Raw genomic sequence first — 24,772 nt, forward strand, 5'->3', positions numbered from 1 at the left:
TATCTTGTACTCTTAGACACTGAAGCTTTTTCTGTCCACTGCTTTTCCTTTTTCTTCCCCCTCTTCTTTCCTGTACCCCTCTTGACACTTTAACTTTATAATATATAGTCCTTTGTTTACATGTTCACATTTCCCACAAATCATTTCATCATTCTTAGTGAAAGATGATACTGAGATAAGAATCTCCCCAGCGGACGCTTCACTTTCACCATGGGTAAAAAGCCTGTGAAATTACATAACTTTGCCTCCATACCATAGGAAATGGACTCGTATGTGAGGCATTGATTTTCTCTCAGCATTGTGGGGTGCAGATGGCAGTGAGGTGAAGACTAAGAGCACAGTGGTCGATAAATATTCTCATCACAATTCCGGAAGCTTTCCTTTGGCCGGATAGGTTTCGATGCCATCGCACAGGCAGTAATTGTTAACAGGTATTAAATGAGCTGCACCAATCAATGAAAGAAAAATTAAAGAGGCTAAAGGATTTATAGTGTAGTTAGGGATCAACAGCACAGAAAATAATCTAAATATTGGCTGAAAAGTTTTAATGTAAGTTTGGGAACATCAGAGTAGTTCAACAATAAGGGCCACCCACTGTAGCGAAACAAATAATGTTATTTTCTTCTCCGATAATGATTTTTTTGCAGGATTTATGTCCACTCCCCAAAGATGGGTTACAAAGTGGCTTGCAGCTGCAAAACAACTGTGGGCAGGCCAAAGCAGCTGAAACAGAGGTAATAGATGTTTGACTCTTTGGACCTGCTTTTGATAGATTAGCTCGCTGCCAGCTCAGTACAACACAAGCCAGAAGGATGTTGCTGCTTATTAAAGAAAAAAACACAGAGGTTTTATAGTGAAGTCATTTTATAGTCCAGCACTGGTAACCAAGTGTTTTCCTGGCGTGGCTCTACCTGAAGGAAAGAAAAGTATTTAAGTGTCAAAATTTGAATTTCGGGTCAAGAAAGTGCATCATATGTGTTGCGTTCTGCGTAAATCTTCCGTGTTCCTGCTGTCAAAACACGAGTTCATGGACTTTTTTTCACAGACTTGTGAAAAGACATCTTGTATGTGAGTGACATAGAGCAGCTTGAGTTGACTAAAGCTGCTTGCAGGATTCACTTTATTAATGATTCTTCTGATCCAGTGCACGTCCTCATTTGACAGTCTTATAAGTTAAACCCCTGAATAAAAAGTCAGAATTAGTGTCACTCTTTTTTTATTTATTTATTTTTTTGCTGCTGTTCCTGTTTCATCACCAATATGGCTACATATAGCCCAAGCTATCCTCTTATAAAAGTGCCACCTCGTCACAGTAAACCAAATTGTTGTACAGTTATCTTTCTGAAAATCGTTTGCTTTACTATTGCTTAAACTTTTGGTTGTTTGACATATTTACCACTGTACATCTGTTAGGTTTATGGTTTGTACCTTTAATATTACCTTAATGTAGTGTTGCTGTGAGTATAAAAATCATGATTTGCAAGCTAAGAACACCATGTCTGTCTACTTTCTCTGAGCAGTACATTTGCCTCTAATTCTTACCCAACACCTTCCCAGCAATCCTATAGCACAACTGAAGCTACATAGGAATCTAGCGAGGCACTGCAAAAAGGTAAACCTCTCTGTCTCTCTCTCAAACTCTCACCTCTGCCAGTTTCTTGCACCTCTTAGAGACAGACTTTTTCTCCACCCACCACAGAAGCTGGCACCAGTTCAGCTCCAGTTTACAAAACTAAGAATAAGCCCCAGAAAAAGACAGCAGCTCATACTTAATGGATAGATAAGACTTTTGGACAAGCTCTTTGAGACCACAGATCTGCCCGTTCTGCAAATGTGATCTGGCTGGAGATTTATTAACTGCAGACTAAGCAGAAATACGAAGAAAAAATCAGCTTTGAGTAAATATTAGTTACAAGGTATTGCTCGAGATTACGGGAAGAAGCTCCTCTTTGTTTATTCTTGTGTTTGGTGCAACCTTGTTCTTTAGCCTTGCCTGTCAGGATGAAGACACGTTTAAGGAAAGTGTGAAAACAGAGGAGGTTGAAAAGCCCAGGCTACCTCACTTTATCTTCATTATGGTGGACGACCAGGGCTATGGAGACATTGGTTACCATGGCTCAGACATCCACACTCCAGTATTGGACCGGCTGGCAGCAGAGGGGGTTAAACTGGAAAATTATTATGTCCAACCTATCTGCTCACCCTCTCGCAGTCAACTCACGACAGGGCGGTGAGTTTCCTCGTTACATGATTATTCCGGCAGTATAATTATTCATTTACAGCTTCTGTTTGCAGCAGAAGTAATTAATCATATCATCAACAGGCTTTTTGTCTTGTGGTAATGAAGTACCATCTGTGTTTATATCAAGGAGCAAAGAGATTGTTTGCCTTCTGAAATCCACTTTATTGGAATTTTGATTGATCATGTTGGCTATAAAAGGAGACGTGATTCTTTTTATTGACTTTATATCTTTTAGCTCTTACTACATTACCACTAAGGTGTTTTGCTGAAGTATATATATATATATATATATATATATCCATCCATCCATCCATCCATTCGCTTCCGCTTATCCTTTTCAGGGTCGCGGGGGGCGCTGGAGCCTATCCCAGCTGTCATAGGGCGAGAGGCAGGGTACACCCTGGACAGGTCGCCAGTCTGTCGCAGGGCCAACACACAGGGACAGACAACCATTCGCACTCACATTCACTCACACATAGTGACAATTTGGATTATCCAATTAACCTATCCCCACAAGCTGCATGTCTTTGGACGGTGGGAGGAAGCCGGAGTACCCGGAGAGAACCCACGCAAACACGGGGAGAACATGCAAACTCCACACAGAAAGACCCCCGGCCTGATGTTGGAATTGAACTCAGGACCTTCTTGCTGTGAGGCAACAGTGCTAACCACTGTGCCACCGTGCTCTATATATATATATATATATATATATATATACACACCACTGTGCCACCGTGCTCATATATATATATATATATATATATATATATATATATATATATATATATATATATATATATATATATATATATATATATATATATATATATATATATATATATATATATATATATATATATATATATATATATATATATATATATATATATATATAGCGCAGCAGCTGGATAGCCTGGGGCGTCTGTATCCAGTAAGGGTCCTAAGGCTAGACCCCCTATGCTAAGCAAGCCTACCGCAGACATGAGCGAGACAGATAAATATGAAGGCATGCCGGCTCGGACGTCGCCCGGATCAACAAGGTCCGCGTCAGGTGTTGAGGAACCAGGGCACCCTGATGAAAAGTGGGCTACTGGAACAAGAAGGCATCGGTGGGCAAGAGACGAAAACAGGGCGTTGTTGGAATGCTACTACGCAAGTAACCCCGGCGGAAGGGGCTACATGAATAGGATGAGGGACCTATGGATTCTTCGATACCCAACATCCACAATGACGGCGAAACAACTAGTAGCTCAGTGTTCCAACATTCGAAAGAAGGGACTGCTCTCACAGCTAGAGATTGACGAGGTACAACACAAATGCTACGGCAAGGAGGAGTCAGGACGCCAGGTCAGGGGGGAGATATCATCACCCGAGATTGGGTACATAGCCCCAAGTGCGATAGGAGAAGGATCGTTGAGTGCGAGAGGAACTGACCTGAAAAATAGGATCATGGCCAAGCTTGAAACCTGGATCCCCCGTAGCCGGTTACCAAGATTACGTGAAGTACCCTCAGAAGGTCTGCTAGATGATGTTAATGCAGCACTACGGGCAATACCTACAACCACGATTACCGACACTAACAAGCTCATCTACAATACGGCAACAGTGATCAGTGAGATGCTTGGCTACAAGTTGAACAGCGACAAGGGGCAGTACCCTCCATGGAGAAGGAGGCTAGAGGGCAAGATCAAAGTAGCACGGAGGGAGGTTAGCCAACTAACGGAGTTGCAGAAAGGTGCGACAAATAAGGTGCCTAAGAAATACAGCAAGCTGTCCATACCTGAGGCCTTGGAAACTGCCAAGCAAAGACTCACAGCCTTGGCCAGCCGCTTGAGGAGGTACACCAGTGGAGAACAGCTGGTTTATTCTCCTGCCTTCTATCTCTCTTTTCTCCTGCCTTCTAGAGATAGAAGGCAGGAGAATAAACCAGCTGTTCTCCACAGAACCAGCAAAGGTGTACTCTCAGTGGCAAGGGAACAATAAGAGAACAGCACCACCAAGGCTGGAGACGGAGCAATACTGGAAGAGCATATGGGAGAAGGATGCAACCCATAACGGCAATGCTCAGTGGCTAGAGGATCTGAGGGCAGACCACAGCGACCTCCCTGAACAGGGTCCAGTAACCATCACAGTGGCAGATATCCAAGAAAGGGTTTCCAGTATGAAGAGTTGGACAGCACCAGGGCCCGACATGGTTCACGCCTACTGGCTGAAGAAGCTGACTGCACTCCACGAGCGTCTGGCAGCACAAATGAACCAGCTGCTAGTTAACGAGAGACACCCGGAATGGCTAACTGAAGGCCGGACGGTCCTGATCCCCAAGGACCCCAAGAAGGGACCGGTCCCCTCCAACTACCGACCAATAACCTGCCTCAGTACTACATGGAAGCTCCTGTCAGGCATCATATCGGCTAAGATGAACAGGCACATGGGTCAATACATGAGCGGGACACAGAAAGGAATTGGCAAGAATACCAGAGGCGCAAAACACCAGCTACTGGTAGACAGAACAATCAGCCGAGACTGCAAGACCAGACTGACCAACCTGTGCACTGCCTGGATTGATTACAAGAAGGCCTATGACTCAATGCCCCACAGCTGGATACTGGAATGCCTAGAATTGTACAAGATCAATGGGACCCTAAGAGCCTTCATCAGGAACTCAATGGGGATGTGGCGTACAACACTAGAGGCCAACTCCAAGCCCATAGCACAAGTTACCATCAAGTGCGGGATCTACCAAGGAGATGCTCTGTCCCCACTGCTGTTCTGCATAGGCCTGAACCCCCTCAGTGAGATCATTAACAAGACTGGCTACGGATACCGACTACGGAACGGAGCAGTTGTCAGCCACCTCCTGTACATGGATGACATCAAGCTGTATGCCAAGAGTGAACGAGACATCGATTCACTGATCCACACTACCAGGCTATACAGCAATGACATTGGAATGTCGTTCGGACTGGAGAAGTGTAGTCGGATGGTAACAAAGAGAGGGAAGGTAGTCAGAACTGAGGGGATTGAACTACCAGAAGGCAACATTGCAGACATAGAGGACAGTTACAAGTACCTGGGGACCCCGCAGGCAAATGGGAACCATGAAGAGGCCGCTAGAAAGGCTGCAACCACCAAGTACCTGCAGAGGGTCAGGCAAGTCCTGAGGAGTCAGCTGAATGGTAAGAACAAGATTCGGGCCATCAACACATACGCCCTGCCCGTGATCAGGTACCCTGCTGGGGTAATAAGCTGGCCAAAGGAGGAGATAGAAGCCACTGACATAAAGACAAGAAAGCTCCTGACCATGCATGGAGGGTTTCACCCCAAGTCCAGCACCCTGAGGCTGTACGCTAAGCGGAAGGAAGGGGGCCGGGGACTGGTGAGTGTCAGCACCACAGTCCAGGATGAGACAACGAACATCCAAGAATACATTGGGAAGATGGCCCCAACTGACCGAGTGCTCAGTGAATACCTCAGGCAGCAGAAACCCAAGAAAGAGGAGGGAGACAAGGAACCATCATGGAAGGACAGGCCCCTGCACGGTATGTACCACCGGCAGATAGAGGAGGTGGCTGATATCCAGAAATCCTACCAGTGGCTGGACAAAGCTGGACTGAAAGACAGCACAGAGGCACTAATCATGGCAGCACAAGAACAAGCTCTGAGTACAAGATCCATAGAGGCTGGGGTCTATCACACCAGGCAAGACCCCAGGTGCAGGCTGTGTAAAGATGCCCCAGAGACAATCCAGCACATAACAGCAGGGTGCAAGATGCTAGCAGGCAAGGCATACATGGAACGCCATAACCAAGTGGCCGGCATAGTGTACAGGAACATCTGTGCCGAGTATAACCTAGAAGTCCCGAGGTCAAAATGGGAGATACCCCCAAGGGTGGTGGAGAATGACCGAGCTAAGATCCTGTGGGACTTCCAGATACAGACGGACAAAATGGTGGTGGCTAACCAACCGGACATAGTGGTGGTAGACAAACAGAAGAAGACGGCCGTAGTGATCGATGTAGCGGTTCCGAATGACAGCAATATCAGGAAGAAGGAACACGAGAAGCTGGAGAAATACCAAGGGCTCAGAGAAGAGCTCGAGAGGATGTGGAGGGTGAAGGTAACGGTGGTCCCCGTGGTAATCGGAGCACTAGGTGCGGTGACTCCCAAGCTAGGCGAGTGGCTCCAGCAGATCCCGGGAAAAACATCGGAGATCTCTGCCCAGAAGAGCGCAGTCCTGGGAACAGCTAAGATACTGCGCAGGACCCTCAAGCTCCCAGGCCTCTGGTAGAGGACCCGAGCTTGAAGGATAAACCGCCCGCAGGGGCGTGCTGGGTGTTTTTTTTTTTTATATATATATATATATATATATATATATATATATATATATATATATATATATATATATATTTATTAGGGGTGCAACGATATTCGTGTCGATATTGAACCATTCGATACAGTGCTTTCGGTTCGGTACGCATATGTATCGAACAATACAACATTTGTAATTTATTTTATCAATTTTCCTTCTGACGATGCTGTCTGTGTTGAGCGCTCAGTGAATCTGTGTTCGACTACTCCGCCTAGGCTGCACTGTCCAGCGCAGATCCACTGAGCGCTCAACACAGACAGCATAGTCAGAAGGAAGAGCGCAGGGCAAGCTAGCGAGACAGAAGTTAAGCTCTACTTGCAACAGGCAAATTGAACCTCATTCAGATCTAGCGTTTGGAATTATTTTGGTTTTCATGTGACGTATGACCCTGAAGGTAAGCGAATCATGGACTAAAGTAAAACAGTATGTTGGATGTGCCATGCAATGCTCAATTACATTGGTGTGAACTAGTGTGTTAGCGCAGTTAGCTCCTTAACGTGTTGGCCGTCTAGCCCCATGCACGGAGCGATCGGCGGTAGCTCGTTAACGGAGATTTGCCGTGTTGTGGCGTTAAGGTCATTTCAACGAGATTAACCTGAAAGCACTAGTGGGAACACAACGAATATGACTGCACATTTACGCCGACATCATCCTAGTGCAAAGACAAGTGGAAGCAGACAAAAAAAAGCAAGCATGCTACTAACTTTAGCCGAGTCATTTAGACCGCTGTTAGCACATGATTCTCCTTATGCTGCTGAGAATATAGCCCAGAAGAAGCGGATAGTATAGCTTTTATTTTGGAAAGAGCCATTTCTCTATAATAAACTCTCTTTTCCAAAGATGAGTGATTCCTCAATCAGATACAGGGCTCGCAATATCGCTAGCCCGACGTCCTGGAGCTAGCGATTTTTTCAGTCGGGCTACCAAAATCTTTCTCTTCCCTGCCCGTCGGGCTATTGTAGGAAAAATATATGTCAATGCTTTTGCATTCTTTCAGAAATGTAGCTGGGTAATTATGTCATTGGCATCGGTGAGCCACTGTCAATATGTGACATATTGAAGTCGCGTTTGAATTTGCGCTTGTTTTTTTGCTTTCACTTTGCAATCGTGCGAACTGTGTATAGAGAGCGACAGCACTGATCTGTGTGATGATAATTTGTGCACCAATTCCTCTGACATCGTCTTATTAATCGTTAGCTTACTATGCAAACATGACAAGTGAAATCTCCCGCAGCTTACACATGTGAGAGGTTGATCGCGCAGAGAATCGCTGAGCTTATGTGAGTGCGTGTAAAAGCATTTCAGTTCTGCTGAGCCAAATAAGACAGGTCAGGGTGAAGAAGTGACAGCCAAAGAAAAGCTTACCACAAAACGGAGAAGTTATGACAAATCAGACTATAAGGCAAAAAGAAAGTGCAGCTTTATGGTTTCATGGACAAAAGAATTTCTGTGGCTGCGATATGATGAGCTAAATAACCAGGGCTGCACATAAGTGGTCCGCAGGTGCGCATTCGCTGTCAAAATAAAAAACACGCACAAGGGTTAGGGTTAAATTTAAAAACTGTACTTTTGAGTTAAAATATATATTTATAATTTTAATAAATGACAAATTAAAAATGCATGAACATTTTTTTGTATCGAAAAAATATCGAACCGTGACACCAAAGTATCGAACCGAACCGTGAATTTTGTGTATCGTTGCACCCCTAATATATATATATATATATATATATATATATATATATATATATATATATATATATATATATAGAGAGAGAGAGAGAGAGAGAGAGAGAGAGAGAGAGAGAGAGTGAGAGTGTGTATCATAGGTAAACTAAGACTTTAAAAATACCCCACCTTCACTACAATGGTGTGTAGCAGCCTATGGGTACCCAAAGGTGCAATATTGGCTACACAACCCTTCCCAGTATTGCTTCATAATATATGTAGCAATATACTGTGACATCTTTTCTCACACTCTCCCTACTCAATTTTGCCAGCTACCAAATTCACACTGGACTCCAGCATTCAATCATCCACCCACGTCAACCGCTGTGCTTGCCCCCTGATATTCCCACCCCACCAGAGCATCTGGCTGAAGCTGGATACGCCACACACGGTGGGTAAGTGGCACCTAGGCTTCTGCAGGCCAAGCTGCTTGCCAACAGGACGTGGTTTTCAGAGTTTCCTGGGCACATTGACTGGCAGTGGAGATCATTTCTCCTATCAGAGCTGTGACGGGGCAGAAGCTTGTGGATTTGACCTGCATGATGGAGACAGGCCTGCCTGGGAGATGGCTGGGAACTACTCCACTCTCCTCTGCATAGACGGGTAAGTATCCTGGTACATGTAAATAGAGAAATCCTACAGAAATACAGTCATTAAATTCTTTTAAATCTTCCATTTGTACAACCAGAGTGAAGCAGTTCTTGAAGAGACACGACCCACATACACCACTCTTCCTCTATCTCTCCCTTCAGGCCACCCATGCGCCGTTGCAGGTACCAGACCATTTTCTTCACCTTTATGATTCCCAGTGCAATCGTCTCAGGCGTCATTATGCAGCCATGCTGAGCTGCCTGGACAGCGGGGTTGCACAAGTGGTCCAGGAACTAAAGACTCAAGAGCTCTATGAAAACTCTGTACTCATCTACTCTTCTGATAACGGTGGGCAGCCACTCTCGGGCGGAAGCAACTGGACACTGAGAGGTGGCAAAGGAACCTACTGGGAAGGGGGCATTCGGACTGTGGGCTTTGTCCACAGCCCACTTCTAAAGAAGAAAGGTATAGTAAGCAGAGCACTGATTCATGTCTCTGACTGGTATCCTACTTTATTGGGGCTTGCTGGAGCGCGGCAGTCCCACCATGGCCTTGATGGTCATGATGTTTGGGGAAGCATCAGTGAAGGTCTTCCCTGTCCTCGCACTGAAATTCTTTTCAACATTGACCCAGTTTCTAGGAAAGCTGAAGAACCATATGACAAGGCATTGATACTCAATGGCTTTGGGATCTGGGACACAGTCGTGAGGGCAGCATTGTGACTTGGTGACTGGAAGTTGTCGACAGGAAATGTGGGTGATGGGGACTGGATACCACCACAAGCACTTCCTGGTGGTCCAGAACGTTGGACGAAACTTGAGAAGAGACGCAATGAGCTGGGGAAGTCAGTGTGGCTTTTTAATGTCAGTGCAGACCCTTACGAGAGGTATGATTTGGCAGAAGCTCGTCCACAGGTAGTAAAACATCTGCTGACCAGGCTGGCAGAGAGTCCAACCAGACAGCTGTGATGGCCAGCAATCCACCAGATGATCCAATGGCTGACCCAGAGCTCCATGGAGGGGCATGGAGCCCCTGGCTGGGCCTAGAAGGGGATAATGAAAAGGAGGAGAGGAAAGAAAAGATGATAAAGATTAGGCACTGCAAATTATGTAAGCTAAAAGCCCTCTTCAAAAAGGTGGGATCACGCCTGCAGAGGAAGACCTTATTCTAAAGGTTTCTTCTAGTAGCATTAACTGTGCCAAAGGTTCAATAGTGCCTCAAAGGAGCTAGGAAGTGTTATCAACACTTTAATTACTGTTTTCTAAGGACCACAATCATAGATGGAATAAGTTATCTACCCAATGTTCCTCTCCTCTTTTCCGTTCAGTTCAATTCCCTTTTAATTATATAGGACAAATTCACAGTAGTCACCTGAGTATGCTGAGTATATCATAAGGTAAAGACTACAATAGTTTCGGAAAATAGAAAAAAAATAGAGTACAAACATTAGTCATTTGAGGGCATAAGGGTTCTGTGACACTATTTGATGATCTGAAAGTCTTCCCCTTAAAGTATACTTAGTGTGGGAATGAAAAATAGATAAAGAAAAAATATAGACAAGCAGAAATGCACACGGGTCAGATAGACTAGACGGACCTACAGTCAAATACTGAAGGTTGGCAGATAAACAGGCCTCCTGAAAGACAAAACAGGCAGGACTGTGTGGCTGGCTGAGCAAGCTGACTCACTCGCTGTCCTGCGGCCAAACTGCAGCAGGGAGACTGTGGGTCATCGTAGGACTGCTTAGGGAGCAATGTGCGTGTCACTGTGCATGTATGCCTGCATTCATGAACAGTTCGATTAATAGACATAGAGATGGAGTGCGTGCATGTGGAAGTGAGGCCTGTGGTGACCTCTCAATGTCTCATCTCTTAATCATCTGAGAGGACCCTTTAAGGATGCCACAAAAACACCCACAGGGCTTGTTTTTGTCAAATGTCACCTTGTTCTTTTGTTCTCAAGGGTTATACAGATTCACTTCTGCTTAGAGCATACCCCCATGCCTTTGAAAGACCTCACCCCCACACAGTGTTCTGTCCCTGCAAACAAACCAACAAAGACTCGATAGCTGTTGCTTTTCTGGACTTTTAAATGTCACTTAAACACATCATTTTTTGACTCTATTAAATACTTTGACTTGAATTTCATCGTTTCAATAAAATCTTGAATAAAGAAGAAAAATAAGAAAAATGCTGCAGGGATACTGCTGATTAATTGTTTCTTGAATCTTAGTTGTGCTCACATCCAAACCTAAAAATTAATCTATCACTAAGCATAAAATTCAATATGTGTGTTTAATTTATACATAAACATTTACTAGACCTGCTATTTAAATTTCAGTGTATATGTGTCTATTTTTTTCTCAGTTAGTGCCAAACTGAATCATAATGTCTTAGAAATGAAGCCAATCCCAAAATGTGGGCAGAAAAGCTATTTTTCACATCCATGTGATGCTTGTTATGGCTGTTCTGTGAAAAACATATTTGTCATTACAAACACTCTGTATCTGTGTGCTTGTATTATGTGGAAGACTGAAGATGATTATCATTAAAAAAAAGAATTTGTAAAACCTAAGATTATGAATCCTTTGCAAAATTCTTGCTTTCTGTGTGGACTCTGCATTATGGTTAAGACGGTGGTTCTTGAACTTAAGGGCAGTACTTCCTGCTGGGGCATGAAGCCATTGCATGTGAGTAATTGGAGGCAAATTGGAACTGCTGTGATTTAATATAATAAATGCAAGTAAAACAAGCAAGTGAAAATTCCACTTTAATTCTTTCCGTTATTGTTAATGGCTGATAAAAAAACAAATTCAGGGATGTAGGTTGTGAACTCAAGGAGAACATGACAGAAAAGCTGTTAGCTAAGGTTAGGAAAAGATGATGGTTAAATTTAAGGAATAATAATAATCTTCTTTTTAACCCCCTTTTTACTGAAAGTAAAGTCAAAGTTAGTAGCATAATGTTTGCTGAGCTCTTCCTTTAAAAATAATATGTGGTGTATAATAAATTAATAGCTTTGTCTTTTATATTCACTTTGTGCTGCCTGTATGCAATCCAGAGAGTGTTAAATCTGGTATAGGCAATATGATTTTGGTATCAGTGGATAAAAAAATTCATAATAACTATTTAGCATATTGGAAATCCAGAGGGAGCTGTGACCTTAACCTCTTCTGCTTTTCTCTTCTCTGAATTTAGACTAGGAGACAGGGGATTTTTTTGGAAATTAGAGATCTTTTAAGTCCAGATCAGTTGAGCAGTAAGCAAGAAAGTCTTCCTAAGATGTAAAATCAGCCACTTTGCAGTGTTTTAAGCATAAGGCTTTCTCCTGAGAAAATGGGGTTTAGCACATAAAATCAATATTTTCTTTTTCAGCCCAAATGATGACAAGTGGCAGATGTTTGCCTTCGGGGTCTTTTTGCTGAAATCTTTATATTATTTTCAGTTTTCAGTCACGTTTAGAAAATATGATAATTCTAGTAAAAATACCAGGTAAAGAAATCTTTCAAAAATGTTACTCTGGTCCTACTGTACAGAAACTTCCTGGCAGAAAGTGCTTCTCCACTAGTAAAAGACATGTGAAAAAGACACTGCGCCGTCTTTTTAATTCTAAGGTTTCATGTTAAGAGAAAAATCATGTGTTCCTTAGCATGGCTTAAAATTTCTTGATGCTCAATCATCTGGGTAAGGAAATCCCAAAAGTTGATTCAGTTTATCTGGACGTAGCGTTTTCAGTGGGAGAAATGTTTCGTTCATCCAAGTCTTGGACCCATTGATCAATGGCCACTGATCAGTGATCAGTAGTTGTTGATCAGTGGTGATGACAAATTGCATATTAATGATGAAGAAACTGACCTAGCAGCCCAATGTTCATCAGTTGTGCTAGTTTCAGTCATTATGCAAATATTCTGTTTAAATGGTTGGGGAAACCTGCAGTCAGCTGAGACTGAAGAAACGTGAAAAACTACATTAAAAGTACATTCTTATTGATTTCATAGAAATTAAGAGGGTAAGTAAAAGGCAGGTGTTGCTTATCAAATCCACATGATTAACTGATAGTCAGCATCAGCAAATATGACCTTCTCTGTAAAAGCCTAAATCTTGGCAGTTTGGTCATCTTGAGCATTTAGGTGTGTTTTAATAAAATGTTAAGGAGGAACAACTTCAGCACTGGTCTTAGAGAAACTGTTGTTCTTTCTGAGAAGTGTTAAAAGGCTATTTAAAAAAAAACAAAAAACCCAAAGATGATTCACAAGTGGGAAACATTCAAAAGAGTTTCCAAATTTCAACTTTACCTCAACGTCAGACTGTGCAATGCACAGAAAATTGCAGAAAACCCATCTCCGACTCTACAGTCCTCAGTCAGCATGTTTAATGTTAAAGTTCAGAACAGTTCAAGACTGAACACGTGTGGCTTTCTTGGAAAGGCTGCCAGCAGAAAGCTGAAAAAAAAAAAAATCAAGGTTTTGCAACAATCCAGTAAAAGTAAAGACCTCGGCCTAATTGAAATGCTTTTTCAGGACCTTAACAGACCTGTGCATAAACTAATGCCTGCAAAGCTTATTGAAATGAAGCAACAATGTAAAGAAGAGTGGGCCAAAATTCCCCCATAACAATGTGCAATGCTGATAAAGTCATACAGAAAATAATAATTTCAAGTCATTGCTTCTAAAGGTGGATTTACAAGATACTGAATCATGGCGTGTACTCAGTTTGTACTTTGACTCAGAGTGTAACTTGTATTCGTGTACTTAAGAATCACCACTCAATAAGGTAGAAGTGGACCAGACCTTTGTGCCTCACTCTTCGTTACAGGTAACAAAGACAGTCTGAAATGTAAAAATCTGTGTTATAGTAGTGTATATCTCAAATCCAGTGCTAAATAAGGGAGGCACTTTTTTTTAGAAGATTAGGAAACCACAACAAACCACACAAGTAGGGATTAAAAAAGAAATATTGCTTGAAATAGTATTTACCCATCAGCTAACTCACTACATAAAAGCAGTGGACCTGACTTGTGAGGTGAAGAATCATCCAGTACAGACTTAATTCCTCGAGACACTAGGCTGGGGGAGTCATAGTTTAGCCTCAGGCTGTCTGATCCTGTGTGATGTATCCTCCCGCTGGGGCGACTGCCACTGTGTAGTGATATATCTTGATAGGAGCAGATCCGCGATGGTACTGTTGGTCACCAACAGCATGAACATTTATAGACAGGGACATATAGCAGCACATTCTTTGACCTAAGCCTTTAGGTGTGATTCTTAATCTATCTGTGTGTGTGTGTGTGTGTGTGTGTGTGTGTGTGTGTGTGTGTGTGTGTGTGTGTGTGTGTGTGTGTGTGTGTAGAAGTGTTTCTGGGTGTGAGTGCTGTAAATTTCTCCCTTGTGGCCTAATAATGAATATTCAGCTGTCCTTCTCCTGCATCTCTTCTCCCTCTGGTCAGCTCTCACTCTTTCCTCCTCCTCCCTGATACTTTTATTCCTCAGCTCTTTGCTCATTCCCTCAGCAAACCACCCTCCATGTCTTTTCTTTTTCATTTTGTTCCCCATCCTACTCACTTGTTCGTGCTCATTTGGAAGATTGAGTTAGAGGTATTAGCCATGTTTTGCTCAGAGCTCTGTGGCATACCGTTAAATAGAAAGAGTGGAGGAGGGAAGAGAGAGTTCCTTTGAGGCTACAGATGGCTGTCGTGTCTGCAGTGCTTGTAGATCAGATTAAAAAGCCTTGTTTAGTGAAAAAGCTTCACTGCATAACACAATGTCTTGTTAAAGTAAAATAAAGCCAAAGGATAAGCCTGTAGATATTGTATATGATGTCTAAATTACCTGTTAAACCCATTCTGGTTTCCCTTCTCTCTGGCTTACAGCTCCAACGCTATAGTAGTTTTTGGAAAACAATTCTTAAGTAGGAGTGTTATACAGACAGTATAGTTTATAGGATCAATTTATAAGCTTTTTGGCATCTGTTGTTAAAAAACATCGGGAAACTCAATAGGGTAGTTCACTGGAAAATAACATGAGTAAAGTGATTTGTTTTTCAATCAGGAACATTATAGTAATGAGAGGACTGTTGTTTCCACCTGCACTAATTCATATTCCATGGTATAACTCTCTTCTGGGAATTCCCTCTGCTTCCATATGCATACATGGAAAGCAGCAGTGAGACCCCTGCACATTAGATTACATCCTTCTGCATTCCCTTTTTATCCTATTTATATTTGCATCATAGATCAAGGAAGACTCTTTGAGTTTTATTGAAAGCTTAATGCTATTAATGCTCCTGCTACTGTTAAAAACCGTGGCATTACACACATAATGTAAATAAAGTATGTTCTGTGGTTTGGCCTTTTGTCTTCCAGTGACCTTAATGGAAAATATTTTAATGTTGATTTATTTTTGTATGTATTTTTATTTGTTATAGCTCAGAATGGTATAGATGATGCAAGAAGCAGAGGTAATGAAGGTGGTTGAGATTATTTACCTGGGGTCAACCATCCAAAGAAGAAGAGGGTGGGTAGAGGTGATTGTCAGGTGGTCTGAATTGTGTGTGAAAAAAAGGCAACTGGACTTATTTAGAGTTCAGCAATGGTTGTTCATTTCAGCATTAGAAATTAGTACATTAGGGGACCAGGCTAACTGGTTTGGAGACAAAGTTTAGAGAGTCGAGATCGAGAGGGCTATTGGATATATTGGGGAAAAGATGCTGAAGATGGAGGAAAGAGGAAAAGAGGAAGACCACAGAGAAGATTCACATATGCAGCGAAGGAGGACACACAGAGGGTTGGTGTGACAGAGGGGAATAAAAGGAGATGGAGAACATTTGAGGCATTGATGCGGCAGCATCTTGTCCAGTCTGGGGCAGAAAGCATTCTAGCATCTGTGTTAGCTGTAACAACGTGACAAAATTTTCTTTTACTTTAGGTGCTTTAAAGACTGAAAAATCTGCAGGACTGCCAATCAGAGACCATTTCTATTTTTAAATGAATTCAAGAGCGGTTTCACAAGCCAGGAAAAAGTTAGTTTCCTTTTGTGGTCATTTTTATGTAAACCACTTGGATTCAAACGAATGGAGGCTTTCTGTTCTCAAAGAGTATCCTTTTGCACAGAGTTCATCACTTGTGTATCACCTCGCCAAGGAGCATTGAAGCCGAAGGCACTTCCTCTATATTCGCATATACACAGAAAAAACAAAACTGCTGATGAGCCTTTTGATGAGGTACTGGTGAAGACAGTCGTTAGATGCCCACACATCTGATTCCCAGTACACCGTGATGGCCTGCAGAATTCAGGCACTGTCAGAGGATATAAATCATGGAGGAGGTGTCCCACCAACACACACACATATGAACACACACGGCTGTTCAGTACGTGGGAGGGAGCTGTCATATCCACTGTTGGATAATCACATGAATGTAAGGCTACCTTTCAGATCTTCAGATTTTTCTTTCTTTTCTCTTGTTGAAGTTGTGCAGTTAAACACAGTAGCCTCGTGATTCTGTCTTAAATAGAACTTGTTATCCTCTTGTGATGGACACTGTGTTCTAGATATGGCTAATGGTTCCACATAGAAAATGAATGCAGTCCTTTCTCTTCACTCATTCAAAGAGAATGGTATCAACGACTCGATTGGGACACACTGAATAGAGTCTCTGGCACCATAACTTGCAGGGCCATTAAGCACAGAAATTGCTCTGATGTGCTATTAAATGCTTACTTGCAACAATGTGACGATTTGGTAATCGGCAAGAAACGATAATACATCTACTCTAATGGACTATCCATGACAGATTGATCCCCAGGAAACAGTAAAGGTTATGATTTGAAAAAAGACTCACTGAATTGTAGCCAGCGAGCTGTCTCAACAGCAGACAGGAATGTTTGACGCCCCCAAGGCTTTTTGTCAACACACAAACACCTCAAAATCGTGAAAGTCTTGTGATATGACAGTGCAAGGGTGGAGAGATACGTAGAGCAGCCACGGGCCAAGCTGAACGCATTCTTGCTGAATGAGTCACTTTGGCCTGTGTGGCTCCACAACACTGCTTCTACAGTATCATGACTTTTAGACCATGTGGAGCTGCAGAGGTACAAATTTTTACCTTGTAAAAAACTACTTCAGTTCATCCTGCCATCAACTGGAAATCCTGTATTAAAATACACTCTGCATAAGTGTGTGTCTGTTAGTGACATAAAAAAAACAACCTTTCTTTTGACCTTGTCCAGGCAATTTGTCCACAACAGCTTTTCTAGTCCATTTTTTCTAGTCTTCAGGGTTCTTGAACTTGTACTTCAACATCTAGGGGCGTGTAATGCAGAATAATGCACTAATCATAAATGTTAGCAGTGGAGTAAGAAGTACAAGATTTCCATTTGAAACATAAAATGAACTGGATATTTTCAGGTAAAGTATACTTACCTTAAAATTGCACTTAAGGACAGTACTTGTAGAAATGATCTTAGTTAAATTCCACTGCTGTAATTAATGTAAAACACTTACCATAACTGCAAACCATTGCTCATGTATTAATGATATACATTCACCGCTGGAGAGTTTATTTTTCCAATCTTAAATAATGTAGAGTCGTATGACGAGAAGAGGCAGGGTAATCCAAACAGGATGTCAGGACAGCAACTTATGGGAGGCAATTATCTCTCTAAAATGGAGAACTGGATGCGAGGGATTGGAAGCTAACTCTCTAAGGATGTGATATATTAAAAAAAAAAAAAAAAAAAAAGGTCTGAACCCTTGTGCAATCTAATGCACGCCTATGCAGCAGCATTTAACATTTTGCTCATTTTTGTTTTTGACATCGTTGTCAGAGGGGTGCAAATCTGCACCACTTTGACCCCTTTATTGGGATTACAGTGTTTGAGGAAGACACTTGATGATGTTTTCTGATCTGATGACATGCAGAATGAATGGTACCCTCTGTCTGAGTCATTAATTGGACCGATTTTTGCAAAGGTGTGTGGTGTTGTGGTTACATTTTGGTTTGGTTTAGTTCCTGAAACAATATGACAATTGTAACAGAAAGATCATGATTGGGTGTTTTCTCAATGTGAGATTTTTCTTAAACTCTCAGACAGAACTTGTGTCTTCAAAGGCACTTACAATCACTGGCTACTTCATTAGGTACACCTCTATAACTACTAGCACTACTAGTACAAATATCTTATTGGCCAGTCACATCTTTCGACATGTACACACGGCAGTGATGACCTCCCAAAGTTCAAATTATGTGTCAGAATGAGGAAGAAATGTGTTTTTATAGTCAGACTGGTTGGTTTGAGTATTTCAGAAATAACAAGGATTTTAATATCTTCCAACTATTTTTAAGAGTTTACCGAGAATGGTCTAAAAAAGAGGAAAGAAAAAATATCCAGTGGCCAGAAGTCTTTGAGCTGATAGCGAGGCAACAACAGGTCAAATAACCACTTGTTTTACTCAAGGTCTGCAGACGAGCATAAATATGCAACCCTGAAGCAGATATAGCAGCAGAAGACAACACTAAATGTCACACCTGCTACAACTCAGCTGCACGAAGGCTCATCAAAACTGGACAATAGAACTTTGGAAACATGTTGCCTTTTCTGATGAATCTCAATTTCTAATGTAAAATTCAGGAGGCAGAGTCAGAATGTGGCCTGAACAAGTTCCTTACCATGTGGATCCTCTAATGACCACCCATCTTCTCATGCCTACCAGATTATGTGCCATGTCACAATCCTCAAATCATCTTAAAGTTGTGTCCTGAATATAACGATGAGCTCACTGATTTTAAATGGCCTCCACAGTCACCAGATCTCAATCCAATAGTTATTTTGGGATGTGATGGAACAAGAGATTCACATCGTGGATATGCAGCTGACAAATCTGCAGCAAATGCCCGATGAGATCATGTCAATGTGGACCAAAATCTCTGAGGAGGGGTTCCAGCACCTTGTTGAAACTATGCCATATAGAATTAACAAAACTGGGAAGGCAAATGGGGGCTGAATCTGGTACTAGCAGACACCAGGCATTTGTTCATAAATCAGCCTGATTAACGAAGTCTGTGACATTCTGGTGACCGAGGTGCTTCCCACCTCTTTTCCTATGACAGCTGGGTAGGTGCCAGCCTGATCGACAAAACCCTGAATTAGATAAGCAGAAGATGAATGGATGGATGGATGTTTACCAAGTGTTAAAAATAAGCTATCTGTGAAACCTTTGACTCTGTAGCAACAAAATGAAACAGGTTAAATGATGGTTAATTAGCTGATTTAAATGTTCAACCCAACAAAACTAGTAATGGGAGAAGCTATTTACAAGGAAAATAATAGGAAGAGAATAGGAAATTTAATAACACACTACTCTAAACCTCATTCCAAAACACACAGAAACTACTCACATTTAGGTGGAATGATATTAAATGTTGAATTGGGTCTAAAAATGTTAACATAATGAGCTTTAAATACTGGAAGTCAGTATTTTTTACTGGTAGAAGAAAGGGGGTGACAGATAACTCTGAGTGGTCGTGACTTGATTAGCAAAAGAAAAATATTGTTATAATGACTTAAAATTATATATACTTGTGGAATTTTTTATTTCTGATTGACTACTAGACAGTTTTTGATTTTCCATCCTCTTATAATTATTCTACTGAAATGAAGCAGTCATCCTACAGGGGAAGACATCTTGGTTGGACAGTTGGATTTCTCTGAAGTTGCAGGGTGAAAAGGATTTGAAAGCTTCATTTTAAGGGGTCACGAGCCTGATAGTTTGGGACCTGCTGCTCTATACTCACTGTATCCACCCACCATCCAACCTGCCACAGGACTGCCTGTCCAAGACTCATCTGACAGCACATCACAGAGAAACACAGCAATTAATAGGATGGTACCTCTGCACCCTCGCTAATTAGGCTTTCATATCAGAGCGGCTCCCTGTAATTATGGCAGAAACTGGTCGCGCTGCTCTTATGCTCACTGCAAACACTCATTAATTGCCGGCAGTGAGCTCTAAACTCTGTGCCAGATATTCGCTCACAGTTCAGAGGCAGAAAGAACCCATAGTACACATACTGAACATGAGATATACACAGTACTGTGTGATTTAAATGCACAACAACTCCAGGGTTCAATTATTTTCCATTTTCAATTATTCCAAGGTATTTTCACTTTGGAATTGAACTGCAGATGTTTCAGTTTAAATTATATTTTGAAGACTTTGAGTATCATATGGGTGGATAAAGCATGTGTTTTCATACAAGACAGGATTATTGTCCATCTGTCATCAATCAAAAAGACTTTCAAGAAGAAACAAACCTAGATTCAGCCACACCGACAAAAGAGGAAGGTGAAAAGAGTGACAAGTTTACACAACAGACATGCTGGCACACAATGCCTGAATAGAAACAATGAATATTTGGCAAAGAAAAGAGGATGAACAGGCCACTAATTTTAGTAGCTAGATTAATGACTGAAAGGATAGAAGCTGTGGAGGAAGACAGCATTGGGTGATGATGAGCAGGAATTTAACAGGATGACTAGTGGATATGCAATGTTGTGACTCAGACGCAAGCAAAGAACCACAATGGAAAATGTATGATTTTGCAAGCATGCTAAGTCCCTTTGGCAAAGTGGAAAACATGTGAAATTGCTGTTTTTGGTCCTATAGGCCACCTTTTGAATTGCAGTAGCTCATCTAGCAGAACCAGACTGCAGCACGATCCACAAGAAAACAAAAGCAATAAATTCTACACCAAACTCACCACCACTACAATAATCGTTTGCACCGCAGTACAAGCAGGCATTTTCTATTATTAAAGTGGAGCCTGTGGTGCTTGAAAGCATCTTTGTGCTTTACTTGTGCTGGGTTCAGTAAGGGAAAGTTGCAGTTGAGAACTTTTTAACGTCAGTGTTTACTGATTCATTGTTTATAAGAGTATTTTTAACCCTGTAATTTACTTTTTGTGAAGCTAATGTTGCCTGTGGGGATTGGTGCATATTTGGTGAATATTTTTCAGGCTTAAGTGACACACATTGAGTTATTAAATACTATTTTTTAAAGAAGCTTTTAAAATCTGAGGAGATTGAGATTTCCGTCTCCTGATGAAGCTGATGTGCTATGACACATAGATGCACAACAGCTACTAAACTGATTTTGTGCCACCACTGTAAATATTGCACTTTAAACATCGAGAGTATAAAAAAGAAAAATCACACATGACTATAGAAAAATCCACATCATGAAATGTTACTAAGCTCGTGAGCTTATCACATCACCCCACAACAGTGTTGAACCGCTGCAATGCACACATACACGTTTAAACATGCATGGAGAATATATTAATACCCTTCATGAGATATTTATGAAAGCAATTAAACCTTTACAGCATGGTAAATGGCCTGTATTTATATAGCGCTTTACTAGTCCCTAAGGACCCCAAAGCGCTTTACATATCCAGTCATCCACCCATTCACACACAGGTGATGGCAGCTACATTGTAGCCACAGCCACCCTGGGGCGCACTGACAGAGGCGAGGCTGCCAGACACTGGCGCCACCGGGCCCTCTGACCACCACCAGTAGGCAACGGGTGAAGTGTCTTGCCCAAGGACACAACGACCGAGACTCGAACCGGCAACCTTCCGATTACAAGGCGAACGCCCAACTCTTGAGCCACGATCGCATAGCAGACCATTACATACAGTAACTCATATATTTCCCCATCTTAGACACAATTCTGCCTCTTACAGCCAAAATCCGTAAAACTGCATATGAGTTGACATGAGTACATTTTATGACTTCTCTCTCTTTCTTTTATATTGATGTTAGTTTATAGTAGAAGTGTTGTGATAATGATTAAATCCAGGTGACAGCTGCCAGTCCAATGTTTGCTTGTTCAGTGTTAGGCAGCATAAAAAAGTGATCACTATAAATACCTTATAAAGAAATAACGCAATAAAATGCTAAAAGAACATCATGAAGATCAGTTAATAGGGCAAAGTCTATAATGTATTTCAATTAAGGCTGTTGCTGCAGCATCTGTGTCACTTCCTGCTTAATCCCACCTTATCCACGTGTAAAAATGAAATTAAAATAAAAAGGAAGAAACACTGAGCATTTTGGTAATAATAATACTTTTGAACGAGCTTTGTCAGCAATAAAAAAAAAAAGACCACAGTTGTGCGGGTAATAGGATCAATGATGTATTTAAAGCTCTAGCTCCAGTCTCAGATCAGTTTGAGTGCTTCTCAGATATATCAGCAACGGGAAAACATTTCAAATTCTCTTCAGGAAAACGGCACTGTTTCTGCTTCAAGACGAATGTATCATCGAGGAAGATGTTGCAAGCACATGTGCTAAATGAAAAGAAAAATGTCTTGAAGGAGGAGTGCATTAGTATAATAAAATCATAGTGTGCGCAGGGAATCATTATTGTCACCAGGTGCCACATTTTGAAGTGGCTGATTCTCTTTTTTCGGTGAGGCCCAGTTACAAACCGAATGCCATAATTTAGTGGGCATGCAGCTCATTGCTTTGTGCCAATATTAAAATATTGCGGCATCGCATCTCAGCGCGTGCCGTGATGGATGCTGCGCGCACGAGCTGTTCTGGTGTCAGCTTTAAACCTCGTGTACGCAAACTCCAAATGGACCGGAGAGGTTGTGAAACTGAACCGCGATCTGCAGCTCCTAGTACACCAGAAAAGATCTCGCGTGGCTTGCATCCCACCTCCACCACTACAGCCGGAGGGAGAGAGTGGAAAGAGGTCTCACTCCACTACTTTTTCTTTATTCTCTGCTTTGTGAAAAACCTCAAAACAAAACAAAACGAAACGGCCAGAAGAGAAAACATTAATTCAGTCTAGACCACAGCTTTTATGCACCAGTAGAAACATAATTTTGTTATTCCAGTGTGATCTATAGGGATGTCAAAATGTAACTATATTATAATTTGTATTATTTTATATTATTAATACATATAATATATTATGTATTTAGGTTTTTAAATTACTATCTTTATATTCAGACATTAGGCAAAAGCATGCACACACATAATCACTGAGTTTGCTAGCCTATAATAATATAAAATGAAGCATTGATTGCATAGACGCTAGTAGATATTGCATTTCTTTTTTGTAGAGGCTTAATATAAGTTTGGCATACTATTACCACAGCAAGAGGATGACGTCTGTCAGTCAAGTGTTTTTGATTTGTGGATTCTTTCTTATTCTATCGCTGGCCAGCTCAACCCAGTTTTTTCAAGACAGTTTTATTTATATAACACCACAACAACAGTGGCCTCAAGCTGCTTTATATTGTAAGGAAGATACACTGCAATAATAGGTCATGTCGACTGTTCACTGCAGGCCCAAATCAGCTCATGTCATGTCTGCCAATGGGCATGTGGGCTACTGGCTGCAGCACTTCAACACTTTTGTGTTTGCATTTAATAATACACTGTAAAAGCTGGTGGAAAGATGTTCTCAAAATTAATTACGTTCATAAAACATTAAGTTATGATTTACCGTTCTTCACCTGATAAAATGTTAAGACATAACTTTCACAGGCTGCTTATGTGAAGTGATCTCCTGAATATATATATGTGCTGGTTCTGTTATAAATGGGAGCTATTGAGCATTTATGAACTCTACCAGAATGGCTTTTCATTATTAAAATCTCTAAATAATGTTATTTTATGTTTTATTTGTTGATTTTTAATTTGCCACAGCATACCTCACACAAAAAAACATACAAGAGGGTCCCCACACACAAAAAAATACATGGAGAATTAAAGACAATGCAGTTGCCACGGCATATGGTATCTTGTTTACACATAAATAATTCCTCCATTTGTATAATGAATAAATGCTAAACACACTGGTATTAATGGCAATTTTCTACTCAATTTGAGCAAACACTTTGTTCCTACAAGCCTCATTCACACATTCATACAACCCTTTGTTTACTGTGCCTAAGCACCTTTAACCAAACATTCACATACTCACACTCCAATGCATCAGGGGCAGCTCTACGTTCAGTATTTTGCCCAAGGATACTGAGACTGACATACAGGTTAGAAGAGCCAGGGAATCTGATCACTGACCTTTCGATTAGCCACCCGTGTGGCTCCCGATCAAATGTGCAGAGGTAGAACAGGTAAACTTCCAAGTTGGGAGAATAACTTTTTTGCCAAAGCCACTGAAAAATATCTGTCCAAATCATTTGTCTTTTACGTGGCCTGTGCTGCCTCAGGTTATCTTATGTCTGAAAAGTTTTAACTGTTCTCCCTTTAAATCATTTTTTCTTGTTTCTGATTGGCTACCGGTTGCAAACACGAGAGATACACAAAACACAAGGTTTGAACGAGAGATGAGTGGGGCTCAGCGACAGCTGTGTACCTCGCCAGGTGCTTTTCTAACTCGTCTACGTCACATTTTGTAGAGGGTAGCCTGTAGCAGCTGTGGCAGTAGTTTGGGTTTACCCTTTTTCTTAAAATAATATTTCGAGTTTAATCTCAAAATAACGCTAATGAGTTTTTTTTTAATGTGGCCCCAAATACTCTGTCATCATTGACATGACATAGAGCCAAGGGCAGGGAAAAATAAAATAAAAAATCAATCTGCAGCCAGGAGTTTTGGTTCACAAGGATTAATTGCATACTTGCTGAACGTATCTCAATAAAATATATATATTTAAAAATGACTAATCTCTCACGCACATGTATTTGCGCACAGTAATATAAAGCCTATCTCAATTTTACACTCCCTCGTCGTGCTTTTTTTTCGACACAGCGTGACTCTTCCTCTCAATAGCAGATCTCCGTTACTACAGCTACCCCTCTCTCTCTCTCC

General features: G+C 41.4%; 1 protein-coding gene across 1 annotated transcript; it reads left to right on the top strand.

Annotated features, from left to right (window-relative positions):
* The first annotated feature begins 669 nt into the window (after positions 1 to 669).
* LOC146695248 (arylsulfatase I) lies at positions 670 to 11,495 on the top strand. Its single transcript, XM_085478536.1, is given in 6 exon segments — positions 670 to 734; positions 1,988 to 2,230; positions 8,612 to 8,728; positions 8,730 to 8,942; positions 9,028 to 9,874; positions 9,877 to 11,495. Coding segments are annotated over 6 exon segments (1,710 nt in total). The 3' UTR covers positions 10,102 to 11,495.
* Positions 11,496 to 24,772: the final 13,277 nt, after the last annotated feature.

This window comes from Copadichromis virginalis, linkage group LG13 (genome assembly GCF_057382275.1).
Source record: "Copadichromis virginalis isolate Kocher_CV1m ecotype Utaka linkage group LG13, C_Virginalis_male_GT1.1, whole genome shotgun sequence".
Taxonomy (NCBI): Eukaryota; Metazoa; Chordata; class Actinopteri; order Cichliformes; family Cichlidae; genus Copadichromis; species Copadichromis virginalis.